Source organism: Nestor notabilis, unplaced genomic scaffold (assembly GCF_000696875.1).
Source record: "Nestor notabilis isolate BGI_N333 unplaced genomic scaffold, ASM69687v1 scaffold2746, whole genome shotgun sequence".
NCBI classification, from domain to species: Eukaryota; Metazoa; Chordata; class Aves; order Psittaciformes; family Psittacidae; genus Nestor; species Nestor notabilis.
This window is the reverse complement of record NW_009932219.1, coordinates 124,073-141,139: the sequence shown is the minus strand read 5'-3', so window position 1 is coordinate 141,139 and position 17,067 is coordinate 124,073. Positions and strand designations below refer to the sequence as shown.

General features: G+C 41.1%; 1 protein-coding gene across 1 annotated transcript in view; it reads right to left on the bottom strand.

Moving 5' to 3' along the window:
• Positions 1-780: 780 nt before the first annotated feature.
• MSRA (methionine sulfoxide reductase A) overlaps positions 781-17,067 on the bottom strand; it is a gene marked incomplete at its 5' end in the record, with an annotated part of 111,171 nt that continues 94,884 nt past the window's right edge. The window contains one exon of the mRNA XM_010016253.1: positions 781-945. Coding sequence (XP_010014555.1) covers positions 781-945 — 165 coding nt within the window. The remainder of the gene's footprint in view (positions 946-17,067) is intronic.

Below are 17,067 nucleotides of genomic sequence, written 5' to 3'. Positions count from 1 at the left end.
GATTTAAAAGCCCTGGTGTTTGACTAGCAGGCTGCAGCCTTTTATAATATTTGATACTTTTAGGTCTACCCAGATATATACTCAGAGTCATGGAAAGATCACAGACAACATTTTTATTTTCTTTTTTTGTAATTTATTGTAGTGCAGAAAACAAACAAAAAAAAGATTTATTTTTGTGTTTATACGATTTTTGGAACTGCATTCCAATTTTTACTTTTTCTTACTAAATTATTTCAGAAAATAGGCACTATGGGTGATATTACATATTGTTGTGAAAATTTAATTGTGAGAGAATCACTGCTCTTATAAATACACCATTGTCAAAGACATCAAATTACACAGTTGTGATAGTTAAGATGAGCCCAGCCATGTCTCCATGTCAAAGCTCTCATAACATGAGCAAATTTATTAACCCAAGAAAATAAACATACCTGAAGGCATTAGCTAAGCAAAACATTTAGCAGGTGCCACCACATCCCAATTCATCCTTTTAACAGCATTTTGAGCCAAACTTTTAGAAGTTTCATTCCAGATTACAACATTGCAAGGAAATCCCATGAGCTGCACAAAGCAAGAAGCTGCATTTGCCAACAAGCTCAATTTCTGCCTCTGCTTTGGCTTTTAATGTTGGTGAATGAGAAACTGCTCAGATTACAGAAAGCCACCTCAACAGGTTCCCAAATCTTTATGCACTAATGATGCAGGCGTGCTCTATCTATCAGAGTTGCTGGTCTTTTCAGACTCCCTAAAGCAAAACGGAGGCAGTAGAGTAAGCACAGGCTATTTCTTGATCCCAGTCGGGCAGGAAAGCCCTGTTCCCCCGAGGCCACAGTATCCACCAGGGTTCTTGCTGAGGTACTGCTGATGGTAATCTTCGGCGTAATAAAACTCTGGAGCCTCCCGGATTTCTGTTGTGATGGAACCAAAACCGCCCCCTGTCAATACCTGTCAAGAAACATGATGGAAAGCCATTAGTGGTTTGCTGTCTCCCCTGCTGATGAACGATGTTAGGTTTTCTCTCAGCAGGAGCCACAGATACCTCTCAGCACTTGGACCACATTTGCAGCACATCTCTGAAAGCCCTTTATCCTTGCTCTCATGTTATTCTGCTAGGAGACATTGAGGGCACCAAAGCAGGCATTGGTGAGAAAAGGTAGAGCACCGTCCTGCTTTAATGGCTCATTTGTTTAATTTGCTATGGCCACACATTTGTTCTCTCCTCTTTATGAACCACGCCAGGCAGGGATGTGGTGCCATCAACAAAAGTGGAAAACAAATATGAAAAGCAGCAGAGCACACTTTGATCAGCCCTAGCCAGTGGCTTTGCAATGTCCAAGAACTTCACCTGGCAGGTGCCTTAGCTTTGAAATGTGCTATCCGCCCCAAATATACTTATGCCAGAAGAATCTCCGGGTGAAATTTTGGCCTCACTGATGTCACTGAGAAATAAGAGCATCTGGGCTCTTTTCATGGAGTTTCTACTAACCCATTCTTCAAAAAGAACAGTTCCATCATGACCAGACAGGTATTTTTAAAGCAAATAATGGCTCATTTCTGGAAGATTTGCTAATATGTGGACCTCCAGCAATAATCACTTTGAAAAGATTGGGTGAGGATTTTAGACTCTAATTTCTTTCTGATATTCCCTAACTGAATTTGAAACTCCTGAAAAATTTCTGACAGAGGGAATTTCGTTTTAACATGAATTGCCATGAAGTTTTTCCTATTGAATTGTCCTTTTCTACGGAAACTGGTAAGCACCAACATTTTGAAGCCAATTCTCATCTCACTGGGGACATAACTTGTGCTCACTGAAGTCCACAATAACCCAATAAACACTGTAACTGATGTCAGATTACTGTTGAAAAGTATACTTGTAAAGCACTGGATATAGACAGAATTGCCTGGCTATCAGCCAGACTCGACAGCAAGACCAACAGGAAGAACAAAGGATCAGCTTTATGATTACCAGATAAATATGTGTTTTCTCATCATACTAATAAATAAATCCAATAAAAAGAAATCATAACACAGAATCACAAAAGTGGAGCTGGTAGATCTACTGTAAGACATCAAGTCCAACTTCTTTCACCATGATACAACTGGTATCTGCCTTACTCGCAGTAACTATTTATTTAACTGTTTCTGAAAGATCTTTGGAGATGAAGATCCTCCTGTGTCCTTGAGGAGTCCATTCCAATATTTACTATCCTGTAGAGAGTTTCTCCTGAAGCCCAGCCCAATTAAGTCCACTACTGTCATTTAAACCCACTGTTGCAGTTTCTGCATCATCATGGGTGTGGAAAGGAAATCATTCCCTTCATCTTTACAATAGTCTTCTACTTTTTGGTGTCTGGCCAGAAAGAAAGATGACATGTAACAGAAACAATGCTTCCTCAAAGGATTATCTAACACTTAAATAATAGGTGATTATTTGGGACCAAAAAGTCTTCAAATTTCCTACAACAGAGTTTGCTAGGTCCTACCTTAGCACAGCTAAGTACTGGTCAGAGTCTGACACTAGCTGATGGACTTTGTAGAGCATTAGTCTAATTTATTCTGGTAATTTCACTGCCTGTAGGTAACATTTTGCTGCATTCAGTTTTCAGTCAGGAATGGAGTAATGAGATTGGCAGAAAATTCGTGACTGACCTGTCTGGAGACCCCCTAAATTCTCATCTCAGGTTAGGAAGATGATGACTAGTTAATTCACTGTATGTGAACACAACAGCGTAACAAGCCAAATTTCACAGGAATCTGGACTTATTTCCCCATGTAAAATTACCAAACAATGTATTTTATCTTTGGGACAGGCTTTTTCCCAAGGTAATCAGATTATTTACCCATCGGATGTGTGAGCAAAGAAGATAAAAAATGTGAATATATGTATGTGTATATATCACAACTCATTGGCAACAACTAACACAAAGTGTCAACACAACTGCTTTTAGAAAGCAGCATTTCTCTTACTTTCTAAACTTCCTAGCAAAGAAAAGCACTTTTAAAATTATCTTCACTCCAGAAAGATGGCACAAACTCTGTCATCATGGGCATTACTCATGTACTTGCGGCTGTAAATGTATGTAAAATTGGCTTCCCCCCACCTTAACTGAGTCATGAGGATCCTGCTGGAGGGATAGGTATTTTTCTACTGTGCAAAACAGTATTTGTTACAGATTTTTACCTGGGACTTTCCATCACTGGCCTAATTTTGTCAGTTGGAAAATCCATTCTGTTCAATAACATACCACAAGAGGGCATAAACATCATTTATCCCTCTCAGAATTACTAACAGTCTATTAAAAGACTGCACGCTGAATAAAGCAGAAGCCCAAGACAACTCATTATATTGCACTTTGGTCATCAGCAAAAGATACCAGCACTGTTGTCAGAAGCAGCGGGAACCCCAGGCTCCGACACTCTGCCAAACACTACCTTGAATGTTTTGATTTTAAATGGGAAAATATTTTTCTCGCACTGACTGCGTCGATGCAAAGATAAAAACATCACTGGGAAAGATGATGAAGTTCATGATGTGCTGGCTCCGGCAGGTGTAAATCAGCCTATTCTTGATTGATTTCCTGCCACTGAGAAAGATATAATTTGATGATAATCCTCTCTAGCAGACTTTTTAGTCCTTACTGTCTCAAAATTCCCAAGCCATCCAATGTGACCTCTCGTTACCATGCTGCAGCCAAAAAGGCTACTGCAACCTTTGCATACCCAAATAGGAAGAACCAAACAGGAGAGAGTGTAATTAACTCTTGGGACCTTTTATTCAGTGCAGGACATTTTTTAGGCACTATTGGACCTTTTCCCCCCCAATATTGCACTGCATTTGAGAGAAATAATTCATTAATTCATTCAAGGGACTTGTGTGGCTTTTGTCATAAGAGAGATCATACTAGAAGATCACAATGATCCTTTAACTGACCATCATCCAGCCCGAAACACCTGGAAGGTTCTACTGGTGAGAGGCCAAACCAAACCAGAACCCAAATCTCATCCAGGTGTAGAGGGGACATGACCAGCTTCGTACGTTGGGATAGGTGCTAGAGCTGGAACATGTTGAAGCCAGCACTGAGAACCTCAGTACTACTACTATTTCAAGAACCCTCTACTTTCAGCATGTAAAATACATCGTGTTTGATGAGTTTCCTAATTTGTTATAGCCTGTGAAAGTTTTTTTCCTGTTATTTGCTTTAAACTTCTTGCCTGACCATGTCATTATGTCCTCTGCTGCAAAAAAAAATGCCTTATTCACTCCATAGCCATCTTGACTTTACACCTCTGCTTTAATCCTGCTCATTCATTTCTTCAGCAAGCTTCACAGGCTTAGACTCCCTGCTTCACAACTCAGGTCAGCCCTCTCGCCCTTTTCTGCATCTTTTCTACTTCTATTTTACTTCTGCATTGAGATGGGGTGACTGGAATTGCACTCTATTCAAGATCTCCATGGATTTATTCAGTGGTGTACTTACATTTTCTCTTTTATTCTCCATCTCTTTCCCAGCAATTCTTAGCATTCCACTTGCCTTTCTGACCTCTGCTGAGCACTGAGCAGACATTTTCAAAGAACCATCTGCAATGATGCCAGAACCTCTTTCGCGGGCTAATTTAAACCCTATCATTGTGTCTGCACTTGACTTTTATCGACATGGAATTTCAGCAGCTATCTTATTGCCCAGGCATTTGATATTGTCAGATTCTTCTGCAACTTTTTGTAGTCATGTCTACTTTTGCTTACCTGGAATAACTCCATACCATCAGCAGATTTTGGCACATCACTGACGTCTGTCTCCCCTTTCCAGCTCTTTCATGAGCATATTGAACTGCACAGGTTCTGAAGGCAGTAATTGGTAATCCCCCTTCACTGCAAAAACTGCCCAGTTATTTGTATCTTTTCTTTCCTATCTATAATCAGTTATTCAATCAGAAGAGAAAATTTCTTCTTATTCTAGAGTGCCTGGCTCCCTTTTATGCACCCGGTCTCTTCAAAAAACTGTATTATGTGTGCAAGACACAAATTTTCTCTGCTCACATCAGCTCTTCTCTGAAACATGTATTGTATGTTTGTCTACCAACTTCTGATAACTCAAGAAATCTGCAGCATAAAACATCAGACTTGTCTATAATTCCACTGGATCATCTTGGAGATACCTTAAGCACAGAAGCAACCCACTTTTCATTCCTTCGGCACCAGGGCTAATTTAAATCACAGTTTATCACTTACAGTGATGCTAGTGTGCAAGCAATTCCCAACTAAATTTCTATTCATACCTGAGGCCGACCAACACCTGATTGCACGGATCTGCCACTGTTAATTTCAGTGATTTCCTCTGAACTCCTTTTGCTATAGTTTGAACTTGAGACAGGTCCTTAAAATTGCAACTATTTTCTGCTGTGGGGAACCCCCCAAATTACTCAGCTGTGGGCATGGACTTGAGGAATTATGTAGGTTTCTGCTATGGTATTAACTGTGTCAAGCCTTCATGGACAGCTCAAACTTTGCAGATGCTTTGTCACCAGAACTGATTCCTAACATGCTCAGCTATCCTAAGGAAAATATATTAGTTAATTAGTGAACCGAAGCAATTATTTTAGATGCAGATTTGCATCTGTATTTGGACTTCTACAGCACATACTGGGAAGAAGTAGTTTTCGTCCTGGTTGCACCAAGACTGGAGGTATGCACCAGGGCACTGTTTAGAGCACTTGCACCACAGATACTGGGCCATTAAGTAGCCAGTGCTACCAGCCCCATCTCTGCTGTAGTGAGGGGGTCCCATGGCATGCAAATGCAGTTAGAAAGATTTTAAGCAATGTCCTAGTCATTTAGAGAGATGGTCTCATCCTACAGATGTTTTTGCTTTCTAACTTGAAGGCCATGGACTAGGTCACTGAAACATAGCAGAGTTCTGTATGTTACTGAAATTGGTTTGTTCCACTGGCAGCAATTCACTTCAGTTATGCTAGGTGATACAAAATGCTGTCCTCAACGGGGGAGATTATATGGTAGACTGCCAAGGAACAAACCAAACCATTGTAACCTCAGAAGGTTACTATTCACTTACTCCCAAGTAATTCTAGAACGTGATACTTCTGCACTTTGATTTGCTACTGCCCTCTGAATTGACAGTAATTGCTGCTTCAGCTTGTTGTAGCCAGCTGATTACATTGAGCCAAAGTATGTGAAAATTTTTAATCATTCAACATTACAGCACAGCAAAAACATATTCAAGGTGTTTGGCTCATTGTTTATATTCAGATGGAAGTAGCTAATACTTGTAAAGTGCCTTAAGAATTTGAAATGAACAGTGCCAGAAAATCATGATTCCCTTGTACCCCCAAATATCAGAAGGAACAGGCTCCAGCCACCAACACTTTGATATGTTGTAGTGAAAATGCATGATTCATGGAATTTTAGAGAAGGTTAAACTCACTTCAAAATCTGACAAAAAAAAAAAAAAAAAGGCTTTAAAATTGGTTTTGGTAAATAAAACAATTTAATTTTTGGAGCAGAGTCATTAGCAAAGTAGTGGAGTATTAATTGGTTTCAAGCATTTTGTGGCTTTTAATAAAAATAGCATCATTTGTATCAATCAAATATACACTTTAAAAACGAATTTACAGCCTGTACTCTGGCTGCTGCAATTTCCAGTTTGTCTCATGTCTTAGCAAGCTACACAAAGCTACTCCATTTCAAATGCCCCCCTTAAAATCACTGATATTGAAAATACCAGTGACTCGATCCTCCGTAGGATGGGATTATGTGTACATCCTAGATGCATGATTACTGTGATATTTTTAACTGGAAAACACATTAACCGACTTTGCCAAGTTGGTAGAGCAGTTGCTGGCAGGCTTGGAAGCAGAAATTCATCAATCCATGCTCACTTGGTCCAGAGGAACTAAAACAATGAGTAGCATAAGGCCTCAATAATGTGCAATTAAGAATGTTTTATATTCTCCTTCATTTGCTAAGTGTCTTATAGACATACCTCTCCTTTTCTGCAAGACCACCTGCTCTGTGGTATCACAGCTCAATGACATATTATTTTAAATTGCCTCCTTTGTGCTGCCTTCAGCTGGCTGGAGCATCTCACCAGGAAACTCTCAACTGTTATTTTAGCAAATATTAAAATCCAGTTTACATGTGGTGTCCAGTCTTCTCTGGACACTTCTCTATGTCACTTACTGATGTTGGCTTTTCCAAATCACTTCATGCCAGTGACTGCTACAAAGCCCTGGAATGGGCTGAAATCATGTGTGCTGGTAAAATCTGCATTTGCATCCATGCAGGTGACCTCTTTTGGAAATTGTCTGTTTAAGATGGGAAGAAGGATCCTGACAAGGAAGAAGTGGGGGAGTGGCTGGCAAGTGATTAAGTCTAACCCCAGCTACGGCACTGGGCAACTGGGCATGTTCTTCTGTTTCAGTTACCTCCCTGCGCAATGGATTCAATGATATTGATATATTTGATAGGTACTGCGAGAATTGATTAGCTGGTGTTTTGCACTGGGCTTTGGAGTACTACATAATTAGCTAATGCCTGCACACAATTTTGGAGAGCTATATAATTTCTAAGTATTATTAATAACCTTGAAGGGAAGCTATCAAGTTTCAAAACTCACTTTGCAACATGCCTCCCACAAATTGGGTGAGATTGAAACTGGGAATGATTGAATTATATTGGTATAAATTCCACACTGTTCATAGTGTGGGCATATGGATTTAAGAGAAGAAATGGTGGAAGCCACTTTACAGCTTTCTTTGGTCTTTGCTGTGGTAGAAAACAAGCTGCTATGTAACTACGTTGTATATCTGAAGACATAAATATCCTGCAGGGACTACACATAACCTGATCAAAGAGGAGAAATGGTGTTACATGGACCTGCTGGAATTGTTCATACAAGTGCGGCACAGAGAAAATGCAGATAAGAAGGAAGTACGATAGAAACTTAGAAGGTGGTGCAAAGTCTAAGCTTAAGAATTTTTATTCTCATCTATAAAACTGCATAACTGACTTTCTCAGAGCTTTTGCCTATTGACAAAACCCACACATACAACAGAGCACATCACATGAATCATGTAAACTGAACCTAACTAGAGACACAGCTTCACAAGCCTTAGGGGAAAGTTGAATGTATACATATAGTTTGTTCCATTGGTTTGAAGATCTGCTTACTCTGAAATGCTTTTCTCTTAAATACTTAGCTTGAAAGAGGCTGTTTGGTCACTCATTCCTGCCAGAGGGGAAAGAATTACTGGGCTTGGATATATATCAGACCTGCCAAGGTAAATCACAGTTGGACAATAGCCTAGCTATTAACATATCTGAGGCCCCAAGTGGTTATGCTCAGAGGGCCTAGGAAGGATCAGGAGTGCAGTTAGTCTGATATTTCCTACTATTTTACATTGAGTGTACTTCCTCGTTGCCCACAACAATCAGCTATGCCAGATGAAATGGCAGATTTATACAGACAGACTTCTTTGTACCTTCTAGCAATGGGAAAAGATGAACATTGAATTTGTTCTAAATTGCATTTAATAGAACTGACAGCAAAATAAAATCTGCAATTCTATTTTTTCTTCTTGGATACTGACCGTATGAACATGAATAGAAAGGAAGTTGTATCCTGCTTTCCATCATATCAATCTAATTCTGGATTCAAAGCTTTTGCCCCAGATACTGACTGGTATACCAGGATCAAGTTGACCCACAGTCTTTACAAGCTTGACCTTCAGTGTAGAGCTTCCTGAACGCCCATCCTGCCTTCTCTTGAGGGAAGAAAGATGAAAGTGAAGAATGGCACCAGGGGGCATTTAGGAGGTATAGGAAGATAACATTAGCAAAGATAAAAGACATCTTGCTCATCTAGCATCTGGGAACTAATTAGGTGTTGAAGGAGCCATTGAAAGAGATGGAAATTCTGTTTGTCTAGCCAACTTTAACACAGCCAAGCAGCCTTTTACTGTGCATCCTGAATGGATAATTTATGATGGCTAAGAAAAGATATGCCCTGTTCTGACTTTCAGTGATCTAAAGCTAAAATCTATTCCGTGGTTTGAGACAACAGACTATTCTTCACTAAGCACTCATCCATTACTCTCATATTGCTGAAATGAAGAACGGCCAGGTCCAAACTGAGATGGGGCCACCACTAACAACCCACATGGTGAGCAGTGAAGCTTAGTGCAGAATCTTCCAAGCTGTTGCAGACCAGAACTGGTATCAGGATGGTTTGGGTTGTAAAGGACCCTAAGATGATCTAGTTTCAACCCCCCTGCCATGGGTAGGGATGCCTTCCACTAGACCATGTCACCCAAGGCTCTGTCCAGCCTGGCCTTGAAAACTGCCAGGGATAGGGCATTCACAACTTCCTTGGGCAACCTGTTCCAGTGTTTCATCATGTGTTTCTCCACATGATGCAGTCCTGAATGACTCTGAGGAGTTAACCTGGGTCCATAAGCAGTGCAATGGTAAGATCAGGCAAATCATGCTGCCTGTAAGCAGAAGAAAACACTCCACATATAAATACTGTGTAGACAAGACTTTACCACATCCATTAACTCAGTTATCTCTGAACAATGCTTTGTTGCAAAATGCAGGCTAGGCTGTGCAATGCAAGGTACTCCCTTGTGTACGTATCTTTTGCAATAATTGGAAGTCACTCCAATTATTCTTCATTCAGGGTAGTTGCAACGTGGAAGTAAAAATGTTGATTTCACATATTTAACGTACAGGGTTCAGTTCAGCTCTACTGTTACATTGCCATAATTTTATTTTTCTTACTGGAGTCAACACTGGATTTATACCAAGTATTTATTCCACAATATATGAGCATGACAGTTTCTCAGGAAAATATGTGAATTTTTAAGAGGAATAAACAATTTATCTTTTCCTAAACTCATCCTGAAAAAATCCATAAATTATTTCTGTTGTGATTGGAGGAAAAGACTTTCAGACAGAGACCAAGCATGAATATTTACCTCTGAAATCATAAAAATCAGTACACCGCAATATCTGAAAGAAGATCCCTATAATGGAAATTGTTGGGCAACCTGTCATCTCTGCCACTTATTTTGTCCCAACAACAAGCTCTGTTCTTCTTTTCAGTCTCTCATGACCGTTAGTGGGTAGTCCTAAACCATCTCATCACCAAAAAGCTGGGAGATGATTTGCATTGTGCTGGCCACCATCTCCAGAAGATAGAGATGTTTGTGGTAAAAGCCCTGAGCCTACTTTCTAGAGCAGCAGGACTACCACCAGCTGGTCTCTGTCCTGGTGACTTTCAGCAAAACAAGCACTCCCAATCTCTCTTTCTGCTTCTGTTTCTTATTCTTTAAAATGGCACTAATGCTACTTACCCTTTTTTATTCTAGCTTTGCAGGGCACACACTGACTGTTACAACAGCCATATGGGCACCACTTTTAGCACAAGGAGCCTGACCAAAGTTGCAGGCTCCAGTTGCTGCAGTTAACACAAATATAAAGAAAGTTATCATTCAGCATGCTTCAGAGCTCCTAGGTAAGCTGAGACCTCAAGGGAAACTCTGGATGCACTGAGGCCAAAGGGATTTTGTCAATACTGTTTGTTAAACTTCCATGCAGCCACGAGAGGATATGCTGGAGTGGAGCATGAGTAACCTCGAATGCCTACCACTAGACTCACCTACTAAATTAGCTGCTGTCACCATTGAAGTATTTTCAGTCTATATTGCTATTTCCTTATAGAAGGAAAGATCTCAGAGGGATCAAACATGGACCTAATACTCCTAACAATTTACAGCAGAATTATTTGTTATGCTATACCTTAAACACCCAACCAGTATCATAGAATCATTTATGTTGGAAAAGACCTTAAAGATCATCAAGTCCAACCATTAACCCAGCACTGCCAAGTCCTCCACTAAATCATGTCCTTAACTACCACATCTACACGTCTTTTAAATACCTCCAGGGATGATGACTTCACCACTTCCATGGCTTCCAGTTCCAGTGCTTGACAATCTTCTTAGGGAAAAATTTTTTCTTTGTATCCAATCTAAACCTCCCCTGGGTCAATGTGAGGCCATTTCCTCTTGTCCTATCACTTGTTACTTGGAGAAGAAACTGGTCCCACCTTGCTACAACCACCTTTCAGGTAGTTGTAGAGAGTGGTAAGGTTTCCCCCGAGTCTCCTAAACAACACCAGTTCCCTCAGTCTCTCCTCGTAAGACTTGTGCTCCAGACCCTTCATAGAATTGTATCATCAGAGATTCATAGAATGGTTTAGGTTGGAAGGGACCTTAAAGATCATCTAGTTCCAAGCCCCTGTCATGGGCAGGGACACCTTCCACTAGACCACGTTGCTCAAAGCCCCATCCAACCTGGCTTCACCAGCTTCACAGACCTCCTCTGGACATGCTCAGGCACCTCAGTGTCCATCTTGTAGTGAAGGTCCCAAAACCGAACACAATATTCAATGGATGGGCTCATAAGACAAGTCTTGTGCTCAAGTGCAGCTTAAGGGGATGGGATGCTAAAGCTTGTCCCTGGAAAAGGAAAATACCAACATATTACCCTAGTTTTCTTGAAAAGTAAGACTTCATTCATACTACAGATATAGGTCAGGACTGTAAGCAACACAGCACAGCAAAGTGTTTAAAACTGCCTGGGTAGTCTGTCCTTGTCTTTCCCATAAGATAAGCACAGAATGGTATAAGAGGAGCAAAGAGCCTTGGTTATCTCCCTCAGGCATCAACAAATAGAGAGGATATGGATCCAGCATGAGACTGACACAGACACCATTCACAGCCTGACCCATTGCATGCCAAATGAAACATAAAGCTGAGAAGCTTCCCCATGGTGAAAAAGGCAGGGGGGACTTCTCAGCAGCAGATCTCAAAGGTTAGTGCAGCTAAAGTTCTGTGAAACTTCCTACTAAAACACCCACGTTGGTCTGAAATGGAATCCATACTCCTCTATGCTAAAGCGTGTGTTGCCAGAAAGCCTAGGTCTTTCCGACTTTTCTGTCTGACCAACTGAGTTTGCTGGAATATTTTCTGGATATTTCATCTGTGTAACAGATCACAGACAGGTTGACCACTTTAAAGCAATTTGGAACCTTCAGGATGACAAATGCATAATTACTACTAAAATTATATCTGAAATGGTTACCAAAGAATACAATTCTAGCCTATACCAAGGACTGGGAAGTCAAGAGAAAATGAACAGAGCATGTTTTAATCAGAGGATAAGTAGTTTTCCAGCTACTATAAATAGAAAAGGCTGCACGAATGCACCCGACAAGCAGAAGAAAGTGTGTGGAGGGTAAAATTCCGCAGTGTTTTGGCTTTGGACTTCAGAAGGTAGTGAGTATGAGATAGTGTGAAATACAAAGAAGCCTTTGTTGTTTACATCTGAAGTTTAAAAGTGGCACAGTGTGAATAAACAAAGGATGTTCCATGAAACACTGCAGCAGTGATGTATTCGCTCCATTTGAGTTCCAGAAACAGCATGTAAATAGAGGCATTGCCTTCTTGTTTAAAAAGAGAAGGAGGTAAACTTTAAAGCTTGCCTTCCAGAAAATCTCATTTACCCAGATCTTTAGGTTTCTGATACGCTTTTAAGTGGTAGAAAACACGAGAGCTTAATAAGGCTAAGATCTGGATCATTTAGCATTTGCTTTCAGGTTGGTTAAGCTTCTTACTAACGATACTAGGACACATGCTTTTGGAAACCTGAATTAGCCATTTGCTATCTTTTCTGGGGAAAAGAGTTTTACTTTCAAGTACTGGCATAATATCAAGCAATTTATTTTTTGCGTAGGCATGAATAAACCATACTGCCATGATAGTTAAATGAGTTAACTGATTATTTTACAGAGGATGCATTATGATCATTGATAAGGGCAAAATCTAAAGATATATAGATCAATCAGATATTCAGAATGATACTCCATGTTAAGAATTTATGCAGCATCGAACGTGATTCAAGTTATGGTATCTGTACATACCTTTCAATGCAATGATCCCCCCATATTTGACAAATCTTCAATCAAATTTGATTTTAATTCAAAATATTTAACCTATTCCTATGGCATATATAGAGGGTAGCTTTTGATGAAGGTAAAAAAAATTGTTATGGTTTGAATTTGCTGTGTGAGAGATCGACACTGGAACCAGTAGGTGAAAACACCTTTTGAATAAACATATGCAATGCTGGAGTACTTCCATACAGATCAGTTTGGGTTTGCTTATCTGATGCTGAAACCAACTGATTTCAGTGCAGAAGGCAGGGTAATGCTGTCAACCATATGCTTTGTCTTTACTGTAGTGAACCCCATGTATGCAAGGTTGCTCAGGGTACCAGAGACATGTTCAAAAGGTCGGCAGGTTTTATAAAACATGAGTCCCCATCCCACTGGATTGGCACCTAAAGGACAGAAGATGCCTCTCCAGGACATCATGAATGTCATTGTGACACGTGCATCAGACAACAGAATTAAAACCCAGCAGTCAGACCATGTACCAAAATAGGTTCCCGTTAACCTGATAGAGCACTAAAAGTAAATGGATATAGCTGGGATCAAACAGAAGCCACTAAATCCATTGTCACTTACTGCATCACCTTGATGCAGGTCCACGTCCAAATATACACTCCTCTGAAACCAGCTCCACAAAAGCTATCTAGGAAGGGCAAACTAATTTCTATCCATCTCCAGACTCTTTGGTGAAGATTTTGGTATGGACTTCATTTGCATAGCAAGCTGGTTTACCATAGAAAATCTAAAAGATTTGAGTTATTCTTCAGTCATTAATATCCATTTCTTGTGTGAGCGCCCTCAAAAGCAGATGGCTTCTGCTTACAAGCCCACAGACTGAAAGTGCAAAGATACTCCTGAAATACGCAAATATGTAGCAAAGAAGTCAAACTTTGGATGTTGACTAGAGAAGTAGAAATAAGACCTTCACCCTTTGCAAATCAAGTTCACTTTGACAGCCCAAGATCTGTGTGTATTTATTTAATACAATTACTTTCCTTCTACAGCTTTGAAAACTGGTTACTTGTGCCTGCAGCAGAACTATTTTACCAGAAGAGGGGAAAAAAAGCACTCGGCCAGAAGATCAGCTTCAAAACCAGCATAGTTATTTCATGCCTGTCCAGCAGCTGCCACAGTGAGGGTGGTGAGGCACTGGAATGGGTTGCCCAAGGAAGTTGTGAATGCTCCAACCCTGGAGGTGTTCAAGGCCAGGCTGGACAGAGCCTTGGGCGACATAGTTTAGTGTGTGGTGTCCCTGCTCATGGCAGGGGGGTTGGACCTAGATGATCTTAAGGTCCTTTCAAACCCTATCTATTCTATGATTCTATGATTGTATGTGGGGAGGGGTGAAAACAAAGATCCTCCGTAAGGAAATGGGGCAATTGCTACAGCTTCAGCTCCTTCACACACCATCTCTGAATGAGCTTCCTCTATGTAGCTCTGATCAGACTGCTTCTGACCACAATAGAGAGCAACTGTGTGTACAGGGGGCCTTGTGAGCTGTCTATCTTTTAAATCCACGGTTTTCTTTCACAAGTTACAGTGCTTTTTTCACAACTATAGTGATTTCTTATTAAAGAGGGGCACCTTATGCTTACAGAAGAATAGCAGTGAAGGAGATCTCCAGAGCCTGTTAGCTTCCACCTGCCCCAAGCTCTACTTGCTCCTGGAATACTCTAGATACAAACTGCTCTCATGTATGTAATTAGCAATGCTCACTACAAACATACCCCACAGGAGAGGCTTGGATGTTTGAATGAGATTCACAGTTAACAAGTTAATTTGTCAGTAAGCTTAGAAAATATGAGATCGTCTTGGACTTGAGGGTCAAATTCCATTTGTTGTGTAAGCCTCCTAGCCCTGATGAAATGGATTTATGCATCTGGAAAGGAGATTTGAATTTGGCCATTAGTAAAACAAAATACCAAACTGATTGTGGCTGGATAGGAAGCAAAGAAAATGCAGGGAATGCACTTTACATTTCAGTGAGAACCTGGCATTTGCAGCACATCATCTTCCTGCCAGCTACAGAACAGCAGTGACTTGGCAGAGGTTTGATAGCCAGATGTCATCCTCATCTGGTTCTCTTGGCTCAGGCTGTTTCTTTAAAATGAACAGCAAAACAGAGCAAGTATGAGGTCTTCCTGGTGCTACTTGCACGATAAGAAATAGAAGTAGGAAAGGTCTTTAGGGCGATGCCTCAGACCTCTGAATCTGGCACTGCTTTGCACCATTTTGTCAAATTTACAGCCCTCACCAGGCAAAATTTAGGAGTAGGAATCAGAGTTAACAGGCCAAGAACAAAATGGGATATAAGGATTTGTTTGACAGCTGCCTCTCTTTGGGTGATGAATACAGAACAAATGATCTCTCTGTGTACTTCCCCAAGGCAGCTCTGAACACGTTTCAGTACTCAGAGACCTGGGTGCATTTCCCAGTGATAAAACCAGTTATGCAGTTATATTTCTCTGTTCAAATATATTGCTATCTCTTTCCTCCACTGTAAATTTTCAGTTGATAGTTTTATTTAAGGATGGAGACCATTTGTTTTCTGACTTTCTATCATATCACCCTAAACAATAGCAAAGACAAAAACATCAGGGTAGTCCCCATCTAAAACCTGCTGGCTTTCCAGTTCATTGTTATCTAAGCTAGTACAAACTATTGAAGATGTACTGATAAATATAGAGGTATGCAGTCTAATGTTACACATTCCTCCTACCACACAGTCCTTTAGCTACAGCAGAAGAGTTGAACTAATGGGCAAATGTTTGGCAGGGTTTTGATGTGGCAGCTAAGTCACAAATGCCTTCAGACCCAGGCAACAAAAGAGAGAAGTACATACCACTGTCGCTAAGACCCCGCATGACTGACCTTATATCAGAAGGAGAATCACTTTTTAAACGGAAAGCCTGATAGCGCGCGTGTATGTTTGTATACACATCAATATGTGTGATAAGAAGGCTGCTTTGTGGCAAAACCTGCCAACAAACCCATTTTTTTGTCGCCATCTGCTAGGAGGAGAGCAAGCACCTGTTAGGAGCAGCTGCTTGAATGCAGAATGTAGGTAAGAGAAAAATCAGTTTCATTTTGGAGTTGGCCTGCTGCAGGTAGCACATGGCTCTCACCAAGAAGGATGCCAAGTGGTCCTTTTTAAGCTTGTCCTAATTAGGAAGTGGCGAGCGTTATGAAATCTCGAAACTGTTCACTTAGGTTATTATGGCAAGTAGAGAGAAATAATGGGGCTCCCCCCTGTACCTCACAACACCAGCTTCCACTGAGGTCTCTGCCCTCTTCCCTGCCTTTTCCCTTTATTTTTGAAGCAAGAGCACAGAGAAAGCTAACAGACCATTTGGAGATGTCGTGCATGGCTCGGTGCCTCTCTTGGCATGGCAGGCTGCATCAGGACATGTTGCTCCAAGGAATCACAGTGTTAGCAACACCCCTCGACTCCTTCCTTTGGAGAACAACTGCTTCCCTTTTGCTGCCTCTTTACATCCATCTCAGTGTGGGTCCTCTGAGGGTTTTAAAAGAAGAAAATGAAGGGGCTCGGTCCACGCGCTTGCTGTGATCAAGGTTATAGGCACCTACAGATGCCAACCCTGCCAGGCTGTCATTTCTCCAGGGGAAGCAACGGGTGTCCCGCTATATAGGCAGCAAGAAGTGGGCAGGAGGGACACATTAAAGGACTTCCCATGCTCTTCCAAGTGATATATCCAAGACCGCAAGTCACCATAGTCTCTCCCACCATTCTGCACACCAGGGATGGTCTCAAATCTGCTGCCCTTAATCCATGGTTGTGGTATCTGTATTTCCATTGAAGGAATAAAGTCACTCACAGTTTATTCTTTCCCAAACTCCCAAGCAGAGACTGTTATAAAATCACAGAATGGTTTGGGTTGGAAGGCGCCTTAAAGCTCATCTTGTTCCAACCCCCTGCCACAGGCAGGGACACCTTCCACTAGAGGAGGTTGCTCCAAGCCCCATCCAGCCTGGCCTTGAACACTGCCAGGGATGGGGCAGCCACAGCTTCCCTGGG